Raw genomic sequence first — 26,606 nt, forward strand, 5'->3', positions numbered from 1 at the left:
TTTTTTTTAAGATGAATTTAATCTTAAAATGTAATATCATATATAATTTAAGTTTCTTAAAATTTTAGAGAATTTTAACTTTTATATGATTTTCACGAATTTTGAAATTCTCGAACTATGAGATATTTTCAGAATCCGATCTCTTTCGACTCATTCATAACATTTTTCGAATTCTCGCACATCTAATAATTATTTTAAAATAATTTTATTCAAAAATCATTTATAAAGATGAATTAATTGAACGTAACGCCAACATATTAGAGTTTTTCAAAAGATATGTTTGTAATTTATATTTTAAATCTTTATTTTCTTTGTACAGCTTGTTACCTTCTTTCTGTAACAAAATATTATTCACTTTTACATAATTGTAATATTTCCAAAAATTATCGATTTTTGCACATGATATAGGAATCTGAAATAGAAATGATATTTGAAATATCATTGCAAACATGCATGATATATATGATATATGTATATGTACATAGTATATATTATATTGATTCTTACATTAGTATCAGAAAATTCAGTATGAACCGCGTCTTGTACGAAATATTTTTTTAAATTAAAAAGTACAGGTTCTAAAGAGGTACATATTTTAATTATTTCAAGAATTTTTGAACCTTGTTCTAGTATTCTTTTTAAATGCTACAATAAAAAATGTAACATTAAAAAAAGAAAGAATAATTATAATAAGCAAATATTTTCTTACTTTTAAAACTTCATTACTTATAACAATCAGTTTTTTTAATTGCGAAGTATCTATCATTTGAGTCATATTGAATTCATATTTAATATTTTTGTACTTTTCTTTTATGTTTATATCTTTTATTTTAAGTTTTTCAATTTGTTCTTTCTTTTTTTGTGATAATATTTGAATTTTAAATTTTAAACTTTCAATGGTATTTTGTAATTGCAAATATACTTTTGAATATTTTATTGTACATGTTTGATAAATATCATCTTGTTCTTTTAAATAGTCATATTGTTTTTTTTTATTTTCAATTGTTCTTTGATATTCATTTATCACTTTACACAATTGTTCCCAAAGATCTTCAATATTTAAAAAAGACTTGTGTACAAGATGTGATACCATATTTTCTTCCTAATATTTAATAAATTTATTTATTAAATTTTGATTAATCTTTTTTATACAATAAATTAATATTATTACCAAATATAAGATGTTAAAAATATTAATAGCATTATATGTTTTTCTTATAGATTGCGTTTGATCAGTACTTATAGATTTCTTAATTACATAATCAGATATTTCTTTATGATATTGTTCCATATAATTTTTCATTCGAATTATATCCAACATATTATTCATTTTAATATCATTGAATTTATACATATCATGTAATTCTATCAATTTTTGTTTATATTTGCCTACATAATAATAAAATAATGTTATACATATAAATTTGTAAATAATAAAATTAAATTTACAATTTTATGTAAATAATTTAAAAAGTACCGATTATATTATTAATTAATAAAGAATGAGTTTCTTGAAGTTTTCTATGATCTGCATCAGCTATTTTTAATTCATTATATAGACAGGAAATTGTAGAATCTTTTGCTCTTATTCTTCTATCAAAAGTTGTGGAAAGATACTCTACGTATACATGAAGTTCCTTACATTTTATTTGTCGCAAAAAGTATCTCCATTTTTCATTAATTTTGGCAATATTTAATTTTGAAAACACTTCCTCACGTTTTAATTTATTCTGTAATAATTCGTAATATGTATTTAAGATATTATAATAAGAAAATTTATAATAAATGATACCTTAGCAAAGACAGCAATTAATTGTTGTTTACGTCTTTTAGCTTCTAATTCCAATTCGATACGATGTTGCATACAACGTATTCGTTCTTCTTCGGTCATTCGAGCAAGTTTACTACGTTTATTTTTTCTTTTTCTTGTCATTTTTTAAATAATAAAATAATAAATTTTGTATTACTTCATCAAAAGAATTATGAATTTAATGAGAGAAATAATTATATCAATATGAAATTGAATAAATACTTTAAATTACAAATTAATCATTATATATTTATTATATAAATAAACTAATAATATTTACGTATATTTATTGTAATTTATATATGTAATTTATATATAATATAAATAAAGAAACGAATAATGTGCACATGATACTTTCTTTATGGAGAGTGCATAATATGTTTAATCAATAAAAACATCAAGATTTGATATTTAGAAAAAAAGATTTTTTTATCGAGCTATTTTCATTTAATATATTACTCTATATATTATTATATATATTATGTATTTAATTTGATAACTATAATTTAACTTAAATAATGAAGTATCTTGGAAATTTATATATATATCATATATATATAGCTTTATCGAAAAATATATTTTTTAAACAAAAGTTGTAGTGTTTAAAATAGTATAATTAATTATTACGTGTTTATTTTATATCAAAATCATTATATTAAGTCATCAATTTAGAATTTCTTAAATGGAAATCCCCATTTTTTTATCAAAAAGCAAATATTTCTTGTTTTTATCAATTTTTTTATCTAACCTTCTATTTTTAAGTTATTTGATGTAGAAATTAATAATCACGAGACAAGATAAACCGATACTTAAAAATTATCCAGCTTTATTATTATTATTTTATTATTATTTATTTTATTATTATTATTCTTTTAATAATAAAGTGAAATAATAATATTAAAATTTATTTTAATATTTGAATTCAAGACATTCAAAAATATTCATTATTTTATATTACATTTATCGTGAAAATAAATTTATTTTCACGATATATATAAATATAATAATATAATATATATAATAATAATAAAGATAATAAAATATACGTATAACATATAAAGTATTTCCATAAAGTTGGAAAAAATATGATAATGAATGAGAATAAAATATATAAAAAATAAAATATTAATTTATTATTATTTTTATTTTTATAAAAATATTATTTTTTTATTAATTTATTATTTTTTTAATAACATTTTTATTTTATTTATTCAAAATATTAACAATAAGACGTGATATTACATAATATTATAAATTTAAATGAAATTTAAAAAAAAATTAAAAAATAAATATTAAAATTTATAAGAAGAAATTTATAATTATTAAAAAAGAAAAGAAAAAACATCTTCGGAACTGTTCAAATTAAATTGAAATGACGCAATCAAACTATATATATTAATTGTATTATTACTGAAAATTGATATTTTTATTAATATATTTGTACATCTACTAATTTACTAAGTATTAATAGTACAATTAAAATTATACATAAATATATGTATGCTTACAATTTTTACAAAATTGAAATAATAAAATAATAATTTTTACCGCCAAAAGGAATTCTTTTTTTTAATTGATAAAAGCGACATCTCTATATTATATATACGTATTATATTGGTTATTAAACAAATATAGTAATCTTCAATTTTCAATTCTTAAAAGTGTTTTTACAGGTGTACGTTCGTACACTTTTGGCCAAGGAATAGAGATCTCTATTCCTTTGAAATGAAAAATATGCCTAATTATTAGTGATTATCTGTTAGTGATTATCTGTCAAGATTTCATCTTTAGAAACACTATTACTATAGAATATCTATAATTTTTATGTACATTAATATGTTCCTTTAATATTGAATTAAAAAATTTTAACAGGAATTATCTTCATGTTTTATAATTCATATATTAAATGACAAATTTAAATATGAAACAATAAATTTTATTTATACGTGATAATATACAAATTATACATACATACATATATATATATTGTTCTTTATAATTGAATTGTAAAAAAAATATTTTGATGCGTTTAAAAAAATGACAGAAATAAATTGGTATGCATACAATGATTTTAATGTATCTGTAATTAATAGAAATATTGAAAATATTAAATATTTTGTATATTTCTTGTAGGATTGCAAAACCCATGAATTATAAAACAATACGATTTATATCTTTAGAAGAAGTAACGGAACATCCTTTAAAACCTGTTACAATTATGGTAAATATATAATTCAATAAATGAAAATACAAATTTTATTTCAAAATTTTTTTTTTTAAATTTACTTTTTTATATAATGTTAGTAATATATAATATATTTATTTATATAATTGTTAATATAATTATTTTATTTATGCAATATATATGCATAATTATATATATGCAAATATAAAATTTAAATTATGTTTTTTTAGTTAATTGATGGTCGTAGTGGGACAAAACGTAATGTGTTACGAAGTACAAGTACTGGTTCTTCAACTACTACACCAACACCAACTCATACACCTATTCCTAAAAATTCTTTAACTGATCCATTATTGAGTCATTGTTCCTTTGATGGATCCGATCCTCTTTCACAATTTGCTAGAGAAGAATTAGACCCATTATCTAAAATGGCTGCAGACGAGGTTCTTAAATTTTCTTTTAATCATAAAATCATAAAATGATTTATAATATTAAATATTATGTATCATTTATATTTTAAAATATAATGCAGTGGGATTATTCTTGTATAATAACCACTGGTAAAAAATCTGTGGATACTGCAGAAGAATTGGTAGAACCATGGTCAGCAAGACGTACTACAATATTAAACAAGTACACAACATCAGAGAAGTTATCAATAGCTACCAGTTTTTTACCAGGTGGTGAAAAAGGTATTTTTTTATTTAATAAATATTAAAGAAATAGATAAAGAATAGAATACAATTTATAAATAAATTTATTATAGTTATTGTTAAAGTTCAACCAAGTGGTGGAGTTGTTGACAAAGTACGAACAAGATTAGAACAATTAGATGATTTTGAAGAAGGATCTCTTAGACAAATGTTAGATTTATCTCAACAACAATATACTGCAAGAGTTGAACAACTAAATAATGAACTTGTACAAGCTTGGCATTCAGACCAAAGAGTTAAAGCACTTAAAATAGCAATTCAGGTCTTCATTTTCATTCATTTATTGTTCTTATCTATATTTAAGAGAAAAAAGATAAATTAATTAATCAAATCATTTCAGTGTGCCAAATTATTAGTAGATACATCTGTTATGGCTTTTTATCCTGGCAAGTTTGTTCTTATCACAGATATTTTAGATATTTTTGGAAAATTGGTTTATGAAAGATTAAAGATTAAAGCTGAATATTACAAGTTAGTATTGGATTATTTTAATATTATTTAAAATATTTTATTTAACGATGTAATTAAAAAAAAAAGATCTTATGTATAAAAATTTATTTTGATATAAAAAATCTGTTGTATTATCATATTTTTTTCAAATAGGAAATATATATCTTTGTATTAATAAACATTTATAAAATTAAATTATAAAATATATATAGTTGAAAAATTTATTTTAAATAGTATTATTTAAATACTTTATATTGTTTTCTATAATTGAATCTTATTATTATAGACATAAATATGAATATTAATCATAATTGTATCATAAATTATATAAAGAAAATATAATGTCATGTTACTTACCTTAAATTTTAAAAACATATTTATAATAATTTATATTATATTATAATTTATATTTATTATATTTATATTTATAATAATTTATATACAATATAATATTTTATAATTATTATATTATTTTATAATAATATAATATATGTTTTATCAATATAAATTAAGAGAATTGTACAGAATTATATATATGGAATTATATTACAAATATTTAATTACTTTAATAAAACGATATAATTATAAAAAAATATTAAATATTATTAATATTATTAATATGTTTATTTTGTATTTTTTAGGCCAGGAAGTAAAGTGCCCACGAGTTTACCTGATAATTTTACACCCGATATGGTACCTGAAAATGCGAAAGAGACTTGCAGAAATTGGTTTTATAAAATAGCGTCAATAAGAGAATTAGTTCCACGTCTTTATGTAGAAATGGCAATAATAAAATCGTATAGTTTTTTAACAACAAGGTAAGAATATAAGTATTTTATATCTAATTATACATACTATTTCATAATATTTAGTATCAATTAGAATTTTTTTTTGCCTTTAGTGAATTCAATACAGCTCTATTGCGAATAACGCGGATGATAAGAGGTATTGGAAATCCTCTCATAGCTGTATATGCAAGATGTTATTTATGTCGGGTGGGATTAGCTTTAAATAAAACATCTGATTTTGAATTTGTAAGAGAAAACTTTTATGATTTTCTCTTTACATATCAACAATTGTTTGGCCAATTTATAAAGAATGAATTAATCGAACAAAATATGACTTTATATTCTTATTTAAATCTTTATTCGCCAGCATTAGATTGGATTTTACAAGTATTAGTAGCTACAACTTCTGAAAATTTTTTAGAAGATGTACTTTCTCGATGTAAAAATCAAGCAAATAGGTAATTCGTATTTAATTCTTCTTTATGTATCCATATTATTATAGATGATTTGTAAGATTAAAATATTTTTTTTAGTTCATTATTATTGAATAGTATTTTAACAGCATTTAAATCTTCATATGTTGCGGGACGTGCAATAGATTTTGTAAATTTAATAACTGCAATTGAAGATGATGGTAATATAATGGTGATGAAATAAATGATTAAATTATTATTTAAAATTTGTAAATTTTATATTTATATTATTATTATTTTTATTTTTAGGTTTCCCGCAATATCTTTTATATCGAAGTTTAGGTGAAAGTCTTATATTAGAATCACCACCAAAAGAAGACTGCCAATCAATTCTCAATATAATATGGAAATATATAACAGATTTAACAAATCCTAATAAATTTATGCATTGCATTGAAATTTGGATTCAATTCACTGCTATTCATTTTTCTGTAAGTTTAATTTATTTGAAAATGAAAAAATATTTATTTTTATTAATTTGTTTACAATTTTAATGTTATAGGTAAATGAGTTAAATCTATTTTTTGGAAAAATAATTGATCGACTTAATCCGAATAAAAGTTTTGAACACCATTATCCACAATTACAAAATATCATTGAAAAAGTAGTATCTCATACACAAGATTTTGAATCGTTACTTGCTATGGTAACTATTTCTTATCTGTTATCTTTTCTTTCGATTTATTTCAAATGATATACATAAACATTTTTCAGGATAATTTTTTACCTCTAATAGATTTATTTCATAAAGAAAGTATAAAGGTTGAAGTATGTAAGACTATCATAGAAGGTATAAGTACACAAACCACTCCAATTACCGATCCTATTATTATAAATGCTCTTATGTTCATTGCAAGAATAATGCACGATTCTGTTAGGTAATTTTCTTATACATAAATTTTTTATATATTTTTTTTCCTCAATACTTTTTATAAATTATTTTTATACTTTTTTCATAAATAAAAAGTATTCTTGCATTATATACATATTCAATCGTTCTTGATAAATAAACGATAAAATAGATTTTAGAGATTTATTATCGCTATTAATATTACTATTATTACTATTAGTTAATCAAATTTCGTGAATAATTATATTACACTAATGAATAAAACACAAAAATAATGAATGATGTTCAAATCTTGCAATCGATAACATATCAAAGACATATTTTTGGATTTAACAAGTCTTGTAATTGATTTAATAAAATTCTTATCACATCCGGGAACTATTGTAATATGTATATCATATGTATATGTATCGACTATACTAGTGGTTTCACGATGAGATAATTGCAGTGCTCTAACTGTTGAAGATGAAAAACGGCAAATTGGTCAACTTATATGTGGTATTGTTCAACGTGTTGATTATGGACGTGATTTTGAAAAACAGCTTAATTTTTATGCCGAAGCTAGAGCAGCTTTTCCTAATCTCGATACTGTTCATATACAACTGGTACAGGTAATTAATTTTTGTTGCCGCATTTAATATGAAATGTAAATTATATTTAAAAAAATTGTATAATTAACGTGTTTGTTAAAACATAGTGTGTAAATAGATTATCAGTTGATACTCGAAAGATCGTTCGTGGACATCACACAAGAAGAACTTCGGCATTTGTACGTGCTTGTGCCGCATTTTGTTTTATTACCATTCCATCATTAACTTTGGTTTATACGCGGCTTCAATTATATTTACTTTCAGGCCAAGTTGCACTCTTAAATCAATGTTTAGGTCAAGGTAATTAATTAAAATTCAGTATATTATATTCTCTTCATATATATATGTATATATATACAATTAACTCAAAGTTATTTTATTAGCTGATGCATGTTTCAAAGCTGCGTTAAGCTTAGTTCCGGAAATGCCGAAAACAATAGACATAGATGGAAGACAAAAAAGTTCACAACCTTATTTACTTTCATATTTATCAAATTTTTTATCCACGTTACTTGTTGTACCAGTACGTATTTGTATGATATAACATTGCACAAATTTTACTTTTCCTTTTTATTATTTTTTATGATGTAGAAAATATTACAAAAATTAGAAAAATTTGTAGGATAGTCCAGAACATGGTGTTTTATATCTCATGCGAGGTTTACTTAATGCTGTTCAACGATGTTTCGAAGAAAATACGTCAATGAAAACATATTTATATTTACGCGTACTTGACTTATTGTCAACAATTGTTCAAGAAAATTATCCATATCACGTTGAAAAGGTTATTATTTTTAAAATAATAAAATAAGTATGAATGAAATATTGAAAAAACTTGATAAATATAATATTTTAATTTTTATTATATATTTTTAGGTCGATTCTAACGATAAATTATATGGATCTGATCAAAAATTTATAAGCGAAGTGAACAAAATAAGTTCTAAAATCGTAGAAGAAATTTTATCTCATTTAAAATATCTTGGTTCTACCGATCAACTTGAGAAACAAGCAACTCTTGCATTGGAGCTTTTTAATTGCTTTATTATCAGAGCAGATTTGCGTGACCCACAATTAGCGCATATGGCTGTAAATTTATGGAATTTGTCCGTACGACATGGTTCTATAGATTCGAAAATGAAGGTACACTTAGACATAGATGATATAAACTTTTTCAGATGATATAACTTTTAAGTGATATTTTTAATGAATAACATTTTTTTTTTTGCTTTTAGATGAAAATGGTAGCTTATATAGTACAAAAAAGTCATGACAAAGAGTATGAACATTTTGGTGACATTTTAAGAAAAATGTTAAAATAAATAAATATAGATTAAATGTAACAAATAAAAGGATCAATGAAAGACTAGAATTATACGTTAAGTCGATGGAAATGGGAAAAAACAACGATAGATTAAATAGCTTTTTAATAATTTTTCGGAAGACATACTGATTGGTTATATATTAAATATTCTTTAGCCATAGCAACATTCTGGTTGCATGTTGAAATATAACGTAAATATAAATTTGATGAAAAATTATATTATATCAAAATTATATTATAAAGAATAATACTTATTATAATAATATCAAATTTTTTTAGATAAACAATAAAATATATATTAATTATTACATATATTATATAAAATGTTAAAATTATTATAAAAAAGTAATATAATAATAACGATGTAAATATATTCATAAACATTCTCTGACGTATGTATAAGTATATTAAAATTATCTAATCTCTTTACGATTTTGGAAGACAATTTTGGAAGACACGTGGAATGCATCTCGGCATATAACTCGATATAGCATTATTTCTTTAAAATTATTGTCCTTTTAAAATAGATCGAAGACGATCCAGAAATATATCGGCATGTTTTTCCGTAAACGTCAAGGCAGGTCTTAATCTTATCGCTGCGGTTCCACAGCCACCGGTTTGAATACCTGTTCAACGTATTACTTTAGCGTTATATTTATCTAAATTAAATATCGATTACGATTGATACAAATTATTACCTTTGCTTAAAAGTTTCTTAATTATCACATCTCGTAATTCAGGTGAAGCGCAATTAAACGCAATGAACGTTCCACGTCCGCGTACGGAATTAATCATAGTAGAAAATTCATTTTGCAAATTCATCAATTTTTTTAGTATATAATCTCCAACAACTGTAACCCTATGTAAAAGATTTTCCTTTCTTATCGTCTCTAATACCGCTTCAAGTAATATTATTTTACTTGGATCTCCCATCCAAGTGTTAAAAACACGGAACGATTGTTTAGGCCTGTAAATTACATCGATTACATATATTTAGCGAAGATAGAAAATTGTTTTTCAAACGATTAATAATAAGAAAGAAATTTTATACTTTAAAGATTCGATGTGATAATAACCACCCAATTGCATCTTTTTACTAAAAGTTACCAAATCTGGAGGAAATTCTAGATTAAAATGTTCGTGACACCACATTTTTCCTGTTGGCCCGCCACCTGTTTGTACTTCATCGATTAACAATGCTGCACCATGCTGAAAATATTAATTAACAATTAGAAACGTTACCTACATAACGTTACATTATAGATATTTTAAAATTTGTAAAAGATAATACGTATAATATTAATTCGAATCGTTACTTTCTTCGTTATACGTTGTAATTCTTGAAAAAATTCAGGAGATGCATGATTATCACCCCCTTCTGCTTGAATCGGTTCAACTATCACACCAGCAACTGGAATTTTCTTCTCGGTTTTATATTTTTCAAATAATTCCTCTACCTAAAGGACATTGCGAAAAATATAACTATATGAAACTAATTAAAATATGAAAACGTACTAATGAAAATTAGTATATCGGTTATATAATAATAATAAAGATCGAATTATCGAATTTAATAAATAAGATATAATTACATACATGGGCTAAACATCGTTTATCTTCTTGCTGATTTTCTCTAATATTTTCATTCAACGGATATTTGTATACGGGAAACGATGCTGTAGGCCAATCAAAAGCTGGGATATCTATCTTGTGAATGTATTTACTATGCGTCGTCGAAAGGGATCCCAATGTTCGGCCATGAAATGCGCCTATCGTCGATATTATTATTCTTTCGATTCATTTAAATATCGTGTAAATTTTGTAATATTTTTTTTTATATTTATATTTAATATAAATACCTTTAAACGAAAGTATCGAAAATCGCGGTGTACCGGGAAGTTGATTCATCATACAAGTTTCTATTTCTTCCTTCGTGAACGAATTACCCTTCCTTTGTTTTTCAGCGTACCAAATAAATATAGTTTTAAACGCGTTTTCATTCGAACAAGAACCACACATCATAGTTGTAACATGAGACAATCCTGGTGGAGCAATCTGTACATTACATAGTAAATAAATAAAAATATACACGCAAAGTGTTACGTTATATTCTAATTCCAAATATTTTCTCCTAATATGAATCATCAGAGTACATCGTGTGTGAAAGTAACAAATTTCTTTAACGAAGAAATGGTAGATAAACAGCACTCGATATTGTTGTTTGGTCTCACTCGAAATAGTAATGTTTCGTTCGGTTGTCCCTTTTGACTCTGAAACGTCGTAAAAATTAATTTGTTGCAGTAGGAGATAGCGATAGCGAAAATTCCACGCGAAGGTCAATTCTCTTTCTAAATTGAATATATATGTTATGATATTTCAATAAGAAGATAAATAAGGTTGAAATACATTGCTGTAACAAACATTTCATACGGTGATTGTTTCAAACGTTATCATATATTAAACATGATATAAAACGTAAAATGATCTTGATCTTTCGTTCGTAAATAAATCCTATAAGATTAAATAACAAATATCATTCGAATAAAATAATTAGTTTCAAAATTATATAATTAAATTGCAAGCATTTCGTTTTCTATAAAGAATTAAAGTAAAATACGTTTATATGCAAAGAGTTTTTTATCACATATCTGATACTTTAATGATTCATACGTACACATACATTTATACGTGAGATACCGAGAGGAAATATTTACAATATTAAAATACAAGGTTCAACGCCAGATATTAAGTTTTGTTTGCAAATAGTTCAATTATTTCCAAATTTTCGAAATAATTGTTTCGAATAATTGTTAAAATTTGATATAATTAAAAAATGAGATGAAATAGGATATTTTTCATTACATAGAATTCATCTTCGGAGCAATGATTTCGTTATACATGACATTATATGAATGATATTTCTTCTAAATCAATTCTTTTATTTTTGAAATTATCAAAGAGAAAATTGTATTTGGATAATTGAAAAGTCGGAAAATCAATGATTAATAAATACGTATCGAAGATGTTTCTAAATTTAATATTTTAAAAGCATATATAATAATTAAATATCGTGTATAAGACGTACCTCTTTATGCAACAAAATTTTTTTCAGTTTATCTGGCCACTCTTTTCCAGGGAAGATACCTAATGCAGGCCTATTTGCTATAATTTTCTGTAATTTAAAAATAAAGATATTTTTAATACATATAAGTTTTTATATTTCACATATCTAGATTCGAACAAATAAATTTTACATTTTACTCTATGAACATAATAAGTATGTTTATTTTGTAATAATTAAATAAAATATTCTATAAAAAAAATAGATAAAAAGTAGAAAATTTGAAAGACATTTCGCATACCTGATTAACCGGATCAGCGAGAGTTTTTAACATAGCTGGATGATTGTAACCCAGAGGCATCGATGAAATTTGCATATAAACGTCGAGCAAAATATTCCCATCAACGTCCATTAAATAGTTACCTACTGATTTTTCGTAGTCTGCGAAAAATTGTACGGAAGAGGCTTGCTGCAATCACAGATTTCAACAGATTTTAATCCATTTCATCTCTCAACGTTACAAGTAACACAATTCATTTTATTAATCGAACATAATAATTTTGTAATTTCTAAAGACGATGTAATTAACGATATATCGATATATTTATAATCTTTTTTATAAAAGCAAATCGTTATTTTATAAAAGCAAATCGTATTACGGATATTTAAATATTTATAACTTGTAAATTATTCTCTTGCCAACTGTTTCTTCTCAAATTATAAAGGATCGTGGGAGAAAAAGATATATATATATATATTTCTAAATACATACATATTTCTGATACAATTATAAATGAAATTTGATTTTGAACGTACTTGTATCGCGTTAAGTTCTTGAAACAAACTACGTGATCGAGGTCCTGGTATTTCTGTCGCGATCACTGGCATATTTGGTTCTTCCGATAAAGTTACGGTTAGACATCTCTTCCAAACAGTCGCATGCCCTATACGAATTCACAAAAAAGACGTTTTTAAGTTTAATAATGAACGATAGTTACAAATATACACGATAAATATATAAACGAACGTGATAACTTATTAACAAACTATCTTTTTATTCTATTTACTAATAAATATCACGAATCTTCGTTTCGAACTTTTCTTTCTCGTACATTCATTACTTGTAAGAAGTAAATATTTACATTTACGCGTGTATACCCAAGCTTTTTAATCGTGTGAAATTTTAACGAATAATAAAATATTTTGACGAATAATACATTATTTTATATCGGATAAAAATATCTATTTCTATATTTATTATTACTTTTATATTTATTTTTTTTATATCAAATATAAAAAATATCGTATTTGGTTCGTAACGTAGCGTAGCGTATATAACGTTCACTTCAATCACGTCAACTCTCAATTTATTAGATCGGGTGTTTAGTTTCATTGATGTCATTTGCGAGTAATTGGTTGTCGTATCGACGTACTACTTTTAGATAAGTTATACTTCATCAACGATATATATATTTTGGAATGTTTCATTTCATGTTTATTTTCTATCCTGATCGTAATATAGATAGATATGTATTTTAACGACGATCATCTTCGATCAATTAATTTCTCTCATCTATCGTAAAAATTTATTTCGAAAAGATTGCTATCTCTTTTGAACGATACTAGTTACGATTATACATAATATATATAGTTGGATTGTTTTTACCAGTAGTTAGTAACATTAATTCGTGTCTTTTGCGACCTTAATCATCAGTAACAGATAACGATAAATTTGTGTTCCGAATAAAATTCATTATTATTTTCCCATCGAATATAAATCTAATAGGTGATTCCGACGAATATCTCGCGCAAGGAAGAAATATTTAATTATCACATATGTATAAATATTATATGGACTTGTAAAAAATAATCATACAACATTATAGAAATTTATGTATTTTGCCGATTAATTTTCTTTTACACGTAGAGTATGATAATATGATGTTGATATCGAACAAAATCGTACGATGTTTTTCATTAAATTATAATTTTCAATTATAATGTATAAATAAATTTATTTACATAAATATGTATATGAAATGCATGGAATTAATTTCTCCAAGTATACAAGGTTGATGACACAAAAACGTATATGTATATACGTAAAGACGAATAATTGGTTCAATTGTATGATATTTTCAATTTTGATAAGATAAGCGATAAAATGGATGACGATAAACAGATTATAAATATTGTTTTAGATAAGAATGAAGTAATTGAATTTTAAAGATTTAAAGGGATTCTTTGTTATAAAATATGAATAACGAATAAATAATATCAAAATGCACCAAATATACATATATCAAAATTCGGCCATATTTCGACTAGAAAATTAAATTTTCATACGAACGATATACAACGATTCATACTTTACGGTAATAAAATCGTATAAATCATTTTTTCATTAATATCTTTAAATATATATATATGTACGTATAATATACGCGTATCGTATATTATAAACGTATTAATTTTATATTTAATCATTGTATGATCGAATTTTTTCAAAATTTAAGTTTTTTTTCAATTAAGTTGTTTCGTATATAATAATGGATAAAAAAATAAATCGTTTAAAGTGATAATTCGAAATATACGTATAGATATATTCACTCATAAAAAATATTTCTTCAAAAATATTTTTGAACGGTACGGATACGTTTATATGTCAGTATATTTTATCGAAATATTACTACGCGTAAGTCGAATGATAGTTAATAATAATATATGTTTATCGGCATAATTAGCCGAAATGTTGGTCAGGCGATAAGATTTTTTGCGCTTATGCGTACTTAGGATTCGTATAATATCGCGAAACGAAAAGAAAACAAAATTGGGAATTTTTTAGGAGAGACAAAAAAGCGAGTTATCGATTCTTTGGGTGTATCGTGCGCGGACTGATTTACTCGTTGACACGCTGCTAACCAAATAACCTCTCATCTCGTACATCTCGTACATCTCGTTTCAATTTGATTCTTTGACGGAACATGAAACATGGAACACATCGAAAGCGAAAAAACGAGCGAAAGATATAACGAGATAGATGAAAAAAATACCTTGGAACAATTGCCAACGTGAAAACGTTCGAGCACAAAGCGCAGTTTGACACTTGTTGGCGAGCATCTTCTACGTTCGTTCGTAACACTAGCCTAGAGTAATTGACTGATTTTCACGAGGAATCGACAATCGAATTTTGCCGATCGTGCGATTCGTGCGACGTAAAACGTCCTCGCGAAGGAATGGATTCGCACTGGTCATCGATATAACACAGTAGTGGGTGATCCTTGCGCAGGAAATATTTGATCGTTTCCGAGTCTATACGAACATTCACGAATCAGTTCCAGTTTTAACCGCGAATTTTTAACCAAACGTCGCGCGGTGTAACGACCGACCGTTTCGTTCGATTCGCAAATTTTTTACGAGTTCGAAGAAACTCGATTAATCGAAAAATATAACGAAGCATACGTACGGATACGAACTCGACTGACTTCTCATCCGTGTGTGAATACGTTTAACTACCGATAAATATCCTTCGTACTTGCAACAACCCCACGGAACATTTTCGGCCAAACACGAACGTGCACGAACATTCACGAATATTTAAATCTAATGGCGCGATTTACGCGCGAGCGCGTCGCGTCGTTGTAGATTATTGTAGATAGTCTATGATTTACGATTTGCGAGAATCGGAATACGCGTATATACGTATCTCGTTCAGAGATAAGATGATTTCGTTTAATACGAGTTTATATAATTTGTGAATCGCAATATTTCTTTATCCAACTTTAACTTTACTATCGATATCGATACTTGGATTTTTTTATAATCATACGAAAAAGTACGAAGAAAAGAGATAACGGAAGAATACTTTGAACTGAATTTTAATAAAGAAATTTTTTCAAAAATTTTGGAAAATATTTTTGAAAAATAATCGGATGAATCATAATAGATAATCATCTCGTAATATGTACTAAATCATACTACGTGAAAAATGAAAGTAGAATGGGACGAAGATAGATCTTTACGAAAGTATATGGATATTATTATAGTTTGTATTAAAGATAAAATATTTTTTAGATATATATATGTGTGTATGTGTGTCTACTATAATCAAAAACAATCAAAAATAATATCTAGATAGATATTTAAATCCTAGAAACTGGCTTTCCCTTTACATGTTTATGTCTGCGTGATTTTAAAATACCATGGAGTTTCGTGCCACGAATAAAAATGGGGCTATCGATTGTTGCGAATAACGACTAACCGAATAACGAAAGTGAAAGTAAAATTTCTGTGCTTTTTTTAATGTATGTTATACGTTACTTACGAAACTGGCTTATTACGAGGGAGAGAAAGAGAGAGAGAGAGAGAGAGAGAGAGAGAGAGAGAGAGAGAGAAAAGGATAATTTGAATGCGGTTAATTTCATCTGTCATACACAAAAATCTTGTACCAATATTTGCATCGTTCGTGACCTCTTTACCGCATAACTTACCACCACGTATTATTAACTTATCATTGGTCATTTCATTTTTTCATCAACGAAACAAAAGTTGAACATCTCATCCGTTTTTGTTTATTATTTTATTCGTTCCACGTAATCTTATTTACGTAGTTCACGTATACGTATTTATATTGGAACATAAGATCGCAACGTTAAAACGAGATCGAATCGAAATATTCTCAGCCGCGAAGATCGAATTCCACATCCGTCCCATGTTTCCAAATTGTTCGAACGAAATAGAAAATTCCTCGTGTAATTGGATGATGTTAAATGATTTGAAAGAATGATGGAAACACGTGATAGAAAATAAATGGATCGATTAATTTGCCTCCAATTATTTTGATCCCAATTTCGATAGGTAAGAAAGGACGCCTCTCGTTGATTTATCCTTTGCTCTCTGGATACTAGGCGAGTGATGGTAGTAGTTTCAAGTTTTTCGGGTGCGGAGAGCCCGGTGCGTCGCACGAACATTATTCGTTCGCGCCAACGCATTCGAGTCAGTTCGTTCGGCTGCACGACATCGCGACCACTGCGCAGTCGTCCATACGCTTCCTTCGATTTCAAATTGAAACACGGGTACCGTCAAACGAATCGATCCCATTTTCTTCATTTCATCCTCGAATCCATACGTTCCCAATTTTTCCTTTTTTTTTATCTCATCCATACTCCGTCAACGATATCGAAAAGTGTCATCGAACCGTGTCACATTCTCCCTAAAAAAAAAAAAATCTCCCTTAATTTGGTAAACGAGTGACCTAGACAGTTTTCACCTACATCGATCGTAAGTCGTCGACCAACGCATTGAAACTCCGCTCACGCGCTCACCGGTAAGTATCCTGTCTTGCGGTACTGATTGCACGGTACTGATTATTTTATCATCTAGTCGCCTAATTTTTTTTTTTTTTTTTAAATATCTTTTAAAACGATCCTTCGTCGTAGGATTTAAATATTATTTCGCCAACTCCAAATCTTTGATCTCGCTCAGCAATTTGTCCACGTGAAACTGTGGTGTAACGCGGGAAATACAAAAATTACGAGCTTTCGACGACATACATATATACATACGTATGTATATATATATACGTATAAATGTGTTAATGATATCTTTTGACGACGTATAATACGAAAAATCATCGATCGTGTTTCGATTCAAACCTATAGTTTTAGCTACGTTTTAGCTATGGTAGAAATCATTTTTCGGATTTCTATTTTATACTCCTGACCTTGGTTAAAACCTTGATCCGAAAGAGTCGACGTTCCTTTCTCTCATTTTTCCTATTTTCTATCTCGATACCATTTTCGAAACGACCAATCTTGCGAAAAATTATTGATTTAAATATATATATATATATTAAAAAAAAAGAAATACGGTTCGTAACGCACGAATTTCGATCGTTTGGTTATTCAAAGCCGTATTTGCACTTTTACGAAAGAATTATCGATCGAGTAATTACAAATTCCCAAAGGATTGGCACATTGTTCGTCGGTATCTTTTATTCGTTCTCTATTGTTATCCGTAACACCTTTTCGAACGGAGTTACGTCCGATAAATATTCAAAAGTCGTCTAGAAACGATCTTTCGATCTTGAATATTTTTCAGGCACCTTTATATCTATATTTTATTGCCAACGATCGATTGCCGATAATTTTATCATCCTTCTATAAAATTTCATGCGTTCAATTATATACATCGAAAATGGAACAAATCATTGAAACAAATTGCCTATATAAACTACTATTTATGATCGATCGCTCGAAACGTATTAGTACTATTTCTGCAAAAACGAGACACTAATAACAGTATGCAAAAAAAAAAGGAAGAATAATAAGAGGAAGAAATAAAAATAACGACAATAATGATATAAAACGATAGGAAATAATCTCACGTGATTCACAATATTCGGATTTTAGTCATCATCAACCTTCAATGCTATGTCTTCAATGCGAAAAGCCAATGCCCTCCTCTCAAAAACCTTTAATGTCTTTTTTCGTTTGTTATTTCTCTTATGAACGTACTACGCGAATACGAAGGTAACGAGTACCGATTCGGGATTTTATTCGATATTTTATTCTCCCCGACCGTTATTTTCAATTTTTTTATCAGAAGAAATTATTTTCGCGCGTATACCAGCTATCTTTCGCAAGTTTTAAAAATTTATCCGCGTAATGGAGTTTTAACGCGATACCATAAACGCGATAAAATAAAAATACCTATCTATAATAAATACGATGTAGAGAATGAGAAAATAAAGTTGTATAAATGAAAATCGTGTTAAATGTTTCCAAGATTGAAATATAAGCATTTCTTTTTAATCTCTTTTAATCTACCTGTTGATCGCCGTTAACTAAAAAATAAAAACGTAGATAGATGACGTTAAACGAGATCATTACTTAATATTATTATTTAAACAGAACGTATTCGATTCTAAATTTTGTACAAAAATAGGTACGGTACTGTATTCGCTATTTCGAATTCGTTTCTCGTCGAATTATTTTGTTTCTGTTGCAGCGAATTTTGAATTTTACCATTGACATTCATGGTAAGCAGCGATATGCTCGTATACGATCTAAACGCGTTATCGTTTATAGAACGAAAACGTGAAAAAAAGAAGAAGAAAGTAATTGTAACGAGAGATATTGGACCGAGATATACGTAAGATATATACGACTCGAATAGAGAAGAGTTATCCTCTCGTAACGAGGTGATGTATCGATAGATTTTTATAAAGTTCGCATCTTTAGATTTTCGCAGTTAACAGTTTTAACGATATCATAATTTTCGTAATAAATATTTGTTTAATTTTTCGATTATAATTGCATACCTATATATATCGAAGGTAATATTGGAATAAGATCAAAGTTACGATGGAAATTAATATATTTACATTTCAATTTTGATTTACGTGTAAATATGTTAATGTTGCGGTAGATAACGTTATCTTTATTCTTTGAACAAGATTTTAAATTTAGATTTTTGACATCGATGCTTAAATTGCTTTCGTTCCTCGTATTAGCGCAGGATAACATCTCGTTATATATTATTCACCGTTTTAAATTCTCTCGTGATATAACGGTATCAACATCGATTATGATAATGAAGATGAATGAAAGACCTTCGATAAATGTTTATAGAAGTAGTAGCTTTTTCAAAATTTCCTTATTCGTATTTCTTTCTGATCATCGACGAAATATCTGTTGTTATATCTTCTATTGTAAAATAGATCGATCAAAAAAAATCAAAAAATATGATTTATAATCGCTTTATCTTTTCCGTTTGTTTCCTTTTCACATTTACTTTCGAAACCAAAAATACAACTAAAAATCATTTTCATATTTTCTAAAAATTATACAAAGATAACTTTGATTGAAAAGAAGAATTTTTTTTTTCTTTTAAATAATTTTCGTATAAATTAGAACGAAATATCAAGTCAAATTTTTCGACGGGACGAAAGATGATTATTTGTTCTTCCTTTTTGAATTCGATACGTACGAAGAAACGAATAAAACGAGAGAACGTTCTTTTTTTTTCTTTCTCGCCATCAAGCTTAAATTACCCAATGGAATTACGTATTTATATCTATATATATGTGTATGTATATGTGTATATATGTATTCGTGTGAATGTCGATTTTGATTGTCATTTTTTGTTCCATTTCATCGTCCTTTTATTTTTCCTTTTATTTTGCGATCCTTTATAATGTTGAAACAGTTGATCGATTTTTTGTTCGTTGAAATAAACACATACAATAATTTTATCGTAATTTAAGAGAAATTTTTTTAATATTCTCCCGCAATTAATATGATTATATCGAGATGGACGAGATGCTATTAAAAAAAGTAAGATCGAGGAAAAAAGATTTTGATATTAAACACAATGTGGAAAATTATTTCTCCATGGTATTTATTTTTTTTTAACCTTTTAATGATAAATTTATCATTTATCGGAATAATTTAAATCGTTATCTTTTATATATATAGATAAAAAGAAAAGAAAAAAAAAATACAACCGAAATGCAAACCACTAGTGGATATTAAATTACCACTCAACGACAATGACAAATGTCCATGATAGCTATAAGTTGGTTAAAAACGAGCGAAAAAGATCCGGTTAACCTTGATCGTTTCGGAGAAAGGTGACAACAACGAAGATTTATTTCGAGCGATTGAATTCTCTTGATAAATAAGTCAGCAACGATAAGAATAAAATAATTATCAAAGGATAATTTGACGCGAGGATATCGATCGCGACACGGCGATACGTTTTTCTTTCAAACGCGAAATCGAAACAAGAAACGAAGAAAAACAAAATTTTAGATTATATCCGAATCCGTTTAGAAAATTGGAACGAAAACACGAGCAGTTAGTAACGCGTTACAACGAAACATCCAATAATAATTTTCAAATTGTTATTTCATCTCGTGTTACGCGTATCGCGTTTTAAATCGTTACATATGCGCATATCGTCATATACGATATCTCATCGCAAAACGATCGAATTACACTCGAAACAAAAATAATTTGTCTATTCGGCATTCATCACGTTTGATTCTCCGTACCGTTCTAGGATGTCTCGAACTCGAATTTTAGATGCGTGTGTACATTACTTAGTCGAGTTTTATAATTCGACGATGTTAATCGTCGATACGGCTCGACTCACGTGCAAAGATCGGATTGGATCGGGTTAATGTCAGCCTAAATTTATGCTAATTCCATTCCATGTTTCGATTTAACCATCTTTATGTACACGACAGTGAACGGAACTCCTATACAAGGAGTAAATCTTGTTTCTTTTATAAAGTATTAACAATTTATAGATACCCTATACCGTATACCGTATACCCAAGTTGTACGAAATTAGTCCTGTATTGTGTCGCGATAGAGACGTTAAACAACCGTGTACGATAATATAAATTTTAATTAAATATCCGATTCGATGAAGCAAAATTTAGATATATATACATATATATATATATATATATATATATATCGCGAAAAGGCGGCCAAAATATCTACATATCTACGTATTTATGATATCATTGTTTCGATCTCACCGCGAATCGAAATCTTTCGCGTCGAATCGCAGTTCATTGTACTCTTCCTACCTCGATAAATATATCTTCAGATATATACGTTCAGGCTTCGATTCATTCATAATATTATTTCATTAATATTACCATCTATTACCATAATGTTTCAATTAATTGTATTAAATGATTAACTACTTTCGTATTACTATCGTCGTCGTTACACACTATTTAATATTAATGTCGTTAATCGTGAGATCGTTAATTACAACTATCGAGTAATTACAACTAATAAATAATATCATTTAAATCATATAGAAAGAAAATAAATCTTTCTCTGTAATATATATATATATATATATATATATATATATATATATATATATACGTATATTTCAAAGTTTTACAATTTACCAACGTTTTAAACGGTAAATCTTATTTTAGGTGGTCATGATTACGAGATATCGATGTTGCGATATATTTTTGTTAATATTCTACCTCCTTCTTCGGGTAAGTATAAAAAAGCGATTCGTTGAAAAAGAATCGTACAATTTTTTTTTTTTTTTTTTTTATATCTACTCCTTTTTTTATATCTACTCTTTCGACGCTCTACCAGATCCATCCATTATTTCCACGAATAACGCATTAAATAATTTTAAAGGATCCCGATCACGTATACGTAAATGGGCATGGCCGACTCATGGATCCGCCAGCAAGAAACAGCATGTGGCGCTTTGGATATCCGAATCCTGTAAATTATAACGACAATGAACTATTCTGCGGCGGATACGCAGGTCCGTTATTTCACAGTAATCACTGCGAATCGACGATTTGTAAAATCGACTCGAATCGTGCAATATGATTAAGTTTGAGAAAAACTTAATTCGTCGAATTTCAAAATTGCACAGACGTGCACGAAAATGCATAAGTATCGATCAATTTCGTAACAAAAATATTCCCAGCTGTTTTCAAATTTCACTTTTTTTATTGTATTATTGTATTATTTATTATTGTTGTTGTTATCGTTTAGTTCAATGGGTAACATAAATATTCCAAGCTGTTTTCAAATTTCACTTTTTATTGTATTATTATATTATTATTATTGTTGTTGTTGTTGTTGTTGTTGTCGTTTAGTTCAATGGGTGCAAAATAAGGGTCAGTGTGGCGTTTGCGGTGACGCATATCACTTGAAAGAGCCGAGACCGCACGAAGCGGGTGGCGAATATGCGAAAGGCACAATTGTTAGACATTACACGGTTGGACAGGTAATTTCACTTCTCGTTTCACCACCTAATCGTAATTAAATAAATTCGTGTTGTGACAAATATTCAATTGAAGATAAATCGAAAATGTGGAATAAAATTTTTCCATTCGAATTTTCGATACATAGACAATTGAAGAAATGAATAATATAATCGAAATCGTATCGATTCAAGTTTTATCAATTACATCGAATAAATGTGATTTTGAATCTCGTTAACGTATAAATGTACGTCACATAATCACGAATAATATTTACTTTTATCTTCTTCGTGATATCGTTCGAGAATTCGATTCGATTATCCATGATCGATAATTTCTTAGAGTTCCCTGCACTTTCGAGCGTTGAAATTAATCCTTTTTCGATATATATTAGACTTTTTTCCCCCATAGTAGGCGAACAATTACGAAAAATAATCCATTTCTCCAATTTATTTTCCCCCCAATTTTTCTTTCTCTTTTACGTGCATCGATATCGTACGAATTTACAGGATATCGACGTCGAGATTGAGCTTACGGCGAATCATTTAGGCAGATTCGAAATGTATCTTTGTCCGAATAACAATCCAAGAAACGTGGCGACTCAAGAATGCTTCGACAGGTAATCTTTTTTTTCACGAGAAATGTCGATTATTCGAATCTATCTAGGCAAATACAATAATTTCTTTTTGCTTTTCCGATCGGATTCCGCAACTAAAATAATTTTAAAAATATTCGTTACGAGAAACGAATATAAATAAATAAATGATAATATAAAATAGATTTTTCAAATTTTGTCAAATTTCGAATCTCCTCTAAAATAAATGACTCCAAGATAAATACTTGGATTCATTTCTTTTTATTTTTCTTCTCCTCGCGTTAATCAAATCGATCGATGCTTTAATTATTAATCATTTCGACGAAATCGATATGGATTTTCCAACGCGATATATCTGTTATAAATTTCATATATTTTACTATCTATTTTGTACGTTCGTTCGATAATATCTGTTTATTCGCTATATCATTAGAATACTCGACGTTTCATCGAATTATTAAAAATTATTTATCAAAAAAGGTAAATAATTAATACAAATATAATTAAGTAGACGAGAACGTGTACATATATTATGAAATTACTGAATTTTTGTTTCTCGAGGTATCCATTGTATATATCCGGAACCCGGGATGTTCGATTCGAGATACCCGAAGATAGCGAAAGAAAAGCTATATTTCGATACAAGGTAACTTTACCTGCCTACGTCACCTGTACTCAATGTGTCATTCAATGGAATTATTACACTGGTTCGTATTTTTACAATCGCTTACGTTAACTTTGGTCGTATATGTTCTCTACACATATACATTTCCATCATGGAAACGCAAAATATAATAAGAGAAATAGCTCGTCGTAATTGGCAAACATTCAAACGCGATTTTACTTTACTTTACGCATTCTACGTTCAGGCGTACATATCTTTTCGAATAATCTTTTCGATGTTATTTATTATAATATATACGATTTATCATCAGGTAACATGTGGGGTACTTGTGAAAATGGAACCGAAGCCAATGGATGTGGAAGACCAGAGACGTTTAGAAATTGCGCCGACGTGAGCATCATCACTAGCACAGCTGGAGTACCTCCCCTCTTCGTACAACAAGACAATCCCTTTTTGCTCTATTACAAAGATTATCGTTCTCCCAATAATATATTCCCACTTGTCGTCAGGTAAGCATCGATCATCTATTATATCAGTTTATCGACGATCAGTTAAAGTATAACCAGGATAAAAGATAAAAAAAAAAGAGAAAAGAAAGAATGTTTCTTTTTTTCTAATATTACTTATATGTTATATAACGTTATATAACGTAATAAAAAACTTCCGAGAAAATCAAGTCTCGATATCGTATCGAAAAGTATCGAATATCGAATGTAGAAAAATTTCACTAATTTTCAGAAAATTTACCATAAGATAAGAGTCGAGTATCGTTACAAGAGAGAATAAACGAATGATATAGAGTACAACGCTTTTTCAGCGCTTCGAGAATTTTCCAGATTAAATACACGTTAATGCAAAAACTCGAACGAAAAGTATTCTACTTGACGTATATTATTCCGTTATAATATTACAATTTCCGAGCGCGTTTATATTCGTTATTTATAATACAGACTTTTTAAAACAAGCGACGACTTACGTCAAGTTTTCACAACGTTTCTTTTCTTTCATCGTTGCGCGCGTTAAAAGTAAATCTGATATTCTTCGTTTCAGATCTCAAGTGTGTGTACCTACCCCTCTTTATCGGCGTATTCCAGGAATGAACGATTGGTGTCAAACCAATTGTCTTCGCTATCCACCAAATTGTCCACCAACTATATGTCAATGCCCGTGAGTACTATACCAATATTAATCGTTATTTAATAATCTATATATATATATATGTGTATTTATTGAAAAAAATTATCGCGTATTTTTAATCGTTCTAATGATATTAAATAAGCGAGAAAGATCATTTCCAACGAGAAATAAGAAATATTTGTGTTTCCAACAGGGAAGTGTGCGACGCGATCGGAGATATCGGTGGAAAGGACGGTGCGAGTGTTTATTGCATGGATAAGTGCCTGGTTTATCCACCCAATTGCCCGTCTCAACGTTGCCGTTGTTATTGAACAAATTTCAATAATTATGCACGCGTCATCGCGTGATGATTCCATTTCGAATCATCGTATCTATCGATTGCGAGCAATTTATCGTGCATTCACGTACAATGGATAACAAGATTTCCCTTTTTCGACGACAATCAGCGTAAGCGAGAATAAAAATGAAACAAGCGTTATTCAACATTTTCGTTATTCAATGCGTGAATTTGTCGAATTATTATCGAAAATAATATATACGTACGTTCGATATATTCCTTGTCAATAACTTTTTCAGTTTTTTCGATAAACACGCGACCGAGATCGTTCCATCGAACAACTTTTGTATAGTTGGATAAAGTTCGGCATTAACCCGTTAAAAATATAACTAGTTAAAAATGTTCGTATAAGTTCGGCTCTTTCTAACGCTACGCGATTATTCGCGGTTATTTTTATTCGATGTTTCGAACAATAAATTATTGAAGTAATTTTATTCTTAACTTTATTAAATTTTCTCCATCTATACCGTATAGCTTTAGAATAAATAAGATATACGTATGTAAGAACAAATCGATAAGTTGAAAGTGGAAAATGGAGCGAAAACGAATTCGAAAATTGAACGTATGAATTTTAGATAGATAGGTATATCTGTTTGGAACGCGATGGTATAAAATATAGAATGGTATTAAATTGCTAACATACATACCGTATCGTGGAATCGTTCTAAATTCCAACGATTTTCCAATAGCAGACGGTCGATTTATCCGAAAGCACAATAGACAATAGCTGGTCTATGGTATTTTATAACGTCGATTCCGAAATACCGTTACAGATATATATGCGTCGCGATTATACGTGTTGATATATTAAGCGCCAATACACGATTCCCAATTTTTTTTGAAATGCATCAATTTTAAATATGGTATAATACTACTACATAATACGGTTATTAAATTACACGT

At 27.6% G+C, this 26,606-nt stretch overlaps 4 protein-coding genes across 9 annotated transcripts; 2 read left to right on the forward strand and 2 right to left on the reverse strand.

Annotated features, from left to right (window-relative positions):
- Positions 1-29: 29 nt before the first annotated feature.
- Positions 30-1,977, reverse strand: LOC122717186 (dynein regulatory complex subunit 2). The gene is made up of 6 exons (XM_043941011.1): positions 1,793-1,977; positions 1,478-1,730; positions 1,172-1,389; positions 710-1,102; positions 508-645; positions 30-412 (listed from the first exon to the last, which is right to left on the reverse strand). Exons 1-6 carry the CDS (start codon positions 1,931-1,933, stop codon positions 221-223), a joined length of 1,335 nt encoding a protein of 444 aa, XP_043796946.1. The 5' UTR covers positions 1,934-1,977; the 3' UTR covers positions 30-220.
- Positions 1,978-3,810: 1,833 nt separating this feature from the next.
- LOC122716966 (VPS35 endosomal protein-sorting factor-like) lies at positions 3,811-9,525 on the forward strand. 5 transcript variants are annotated; one of them, XR_006347124.1, is made up of 19 exons: positions 3,811-3,864; positions 3,944-4,031; positions 4,226-4,438; positions 4,528-4,687; positions 4,762-4,970; positions 5,049-5,179; positions 5,800-5,976; positions 6,060-6,404; positions 6,480-6,580; positions 6,669-6,850; positions 6,922-7,065; positions 7,134-7,297; positions 7,718-7,880; positions 7,967-8,159; positions 8,243-8,382; positions 8,482-8,643; positions 8,736-9,002; positions 9,095-9,374; positions 9,463-9,525. XR_006347124.1 is itself a non-coding variant. In XM_043940570.1 (18 exons), exons 1-18 carry the CDS (start codon positions 3,848-3,850, stop codon positions 9,179-9,181), a joined length of 2,943 nt encoding a protein of 980 aa, XP_043796505.1. In that variant the 5' UTR covers positions 3,811-3,847; the 3' UTR covers positions 9,182-9,491. The 5 variants fall into 5 exon arrangements, 4 of the variants coding, with proteins under 4 accessions (XP_043796505.1, XP_043796506.1, XP_043796507.1 ...); XM_043940570.1 differs by having other exon boundaries at positions 9,095-9,491; XM_043940571.1 differs by having other exon boundaries at positions 4,774-4,970; positions 9,095-9,491.
- A 24-nt stretch (positions 9,526-9,549) lies between these two features.
- On the reverse strand, positions 9,550-15,715 carry LOC122716967 (4-aminobutyrate aminotransferase, mitochondrial). The gene is made up of 10 exons (XM_043940574.1): positions 15,298-15,715; positions 13,061-13,188; positions 12,546-12,713; positions 12,269-12,355; positions 11,043-11,238; positions 10,780-10,952; positions 10,500-10,640; positions 10,235-10,392; positions 9,882-10,150; positions 9,550-9,809 (listed from the first exon to the last, which is right to left on the reverse strand). The coding sequence occupies exons 1-10, from the start codon at positions 15,362-15,364 to the stop codon at positions 9,691-9,693; spliced, it is 1,506 nt and encodes a 501-aa protein (XP_043796509.1). The 5' UTR covers positions 15,365-15,715; the 3' UTR covers positions 9,550-9,690.
- On the forward strand, positions 12,687-26,605 carry LOC122716968. 2 transcript variants are annotated; one of them, XM_043940575.1, is made up of 9 exons: positions 12,687-12,767; positions 22,212-22,277; positions 22,429-22,561; positions 22,902-23,032; positions 23,519-23,628; positions 24,166-24,311; positions 24,540-24,738; positions 25,280-25,396; positions 25,560-26,605. In XM_043940575.1, exons 2-9 carry the CDS (start codon positions 22,218-22,220, stop codon positions 25,675-25,677), a joined length of 1,014 nt encoding a protein of 337 aa, XP_043796510.1. In that variant the 5' UTR covers positions 12,687-12,767; positions 22,212-22,217; the 3' UTR covers positions 25,678-26,605. The 2 variants fall into 2 exon arrangements, with proteins under 2 accessions (XP_043796510.1, XP_043796511.1); XM_043940576.1 differs by lacking the exon at positions 12,687-12,767 and adding an exon at positions 17,236-17,570.
- Position 26,606: the final 1 nt, after the last annotated feature.

This window comes from Apis laboriosa, unplaced genomic scaffold (assembly GCF_014066325.1).
Source record: "Apis laboriosa isolate Shangri-la unplaced genomic scaffold, ASM1406632v1 scaffold4_cov146, whole genome shotgun sequence".
NCBI classification, from domain to species: Eukaryota; Metazoa; Arthropoda; class Insecta; order Hymenoptera; family Apidae; genus Apis; species Apis laboriosa.

Excerpts from the sequence above, each read along its gene's own strand:
- LOC122717186 (XM_043941011.1), bottom strand. The coding sequence starts at position 1,933 with ATGACAAGAAAAAGAAAAAATAAACGTAGTAAACTTGCTCGAATGACC. Across the intron at positions 1,731-1,792 it reads TAATTGCTGTCTTTGCTAAG|AATAAATTAAAACGTGAGGA; the intron begins GTATCATTTATT and ends GAATTATTACAG. Across the intron at positions 1,103-1,171 it reads TTTTTAACATCTTATATTTG|GAAGAAAATATGGTATCACA; the intron begins GTAATAATATTA and ends ATTAAATATTAG.
- LOC122716968 (XM_043940575.1), top strand. The coding sequence starts at position 22,218 with ATGATTACGAGATATCGATGTTGCGATATATTTTTGTTAATATTCTAC. Across the intron at positions 22,278-22,428 it reads TATTCTACCTCCTTCTTCGG|GATCCCGATCACGTATACGT; the intron begins GTAAGTATAAAA and ends ATAATTTTAAAG. Across the intron at positions 25,397-25,559 it reads CCAACTATATGTCAATGCCC|GGAAGTGTGCGACGCGATCG; the intron begins GTGAGTACTATA and ends TGTTTCCAACAG.
- LOC122716967 (XM_043940574.1), bottom strand. The coding sequence starts at position 15,364 with ATGCTCGCCAACAAGTGTCAAACTGCGCTTTGTGCTCGAACGTTTTCA. Across the intron at positions 10,393-10,499 it reads TACAACGTATAACGAAGAAA|CATGGTGCAGCATTGTTAAT; the intron begins GTAACGATTCGA and ends TAATATTTTCAG. Across the intron at positions 9,810-9,881 it reads TAAGAAACTTTTAAGCAAAG|GTATTCAAACCGGTGGCTGT; the intron begins GTAATAATTTGT and ends TACGTTGAACAG.
- LOC122716966 (XM_043940570.1), top strand. Across the intron at positions 4,032-4,225 it reads TAAAACCTGTTACAATTATG|TTAATTGATGGTCGTAGTGG; the intron begins GTAAATATATAA and ends ATGTTTTTTTAG. Across the intron at positions 7,881-7,966 it reads TTCATATACAACTGGTACAG|TGTGTAAATAGATTATCAGT; the intron begins GTAATTAATTTT and ends GTTAAAACATAG.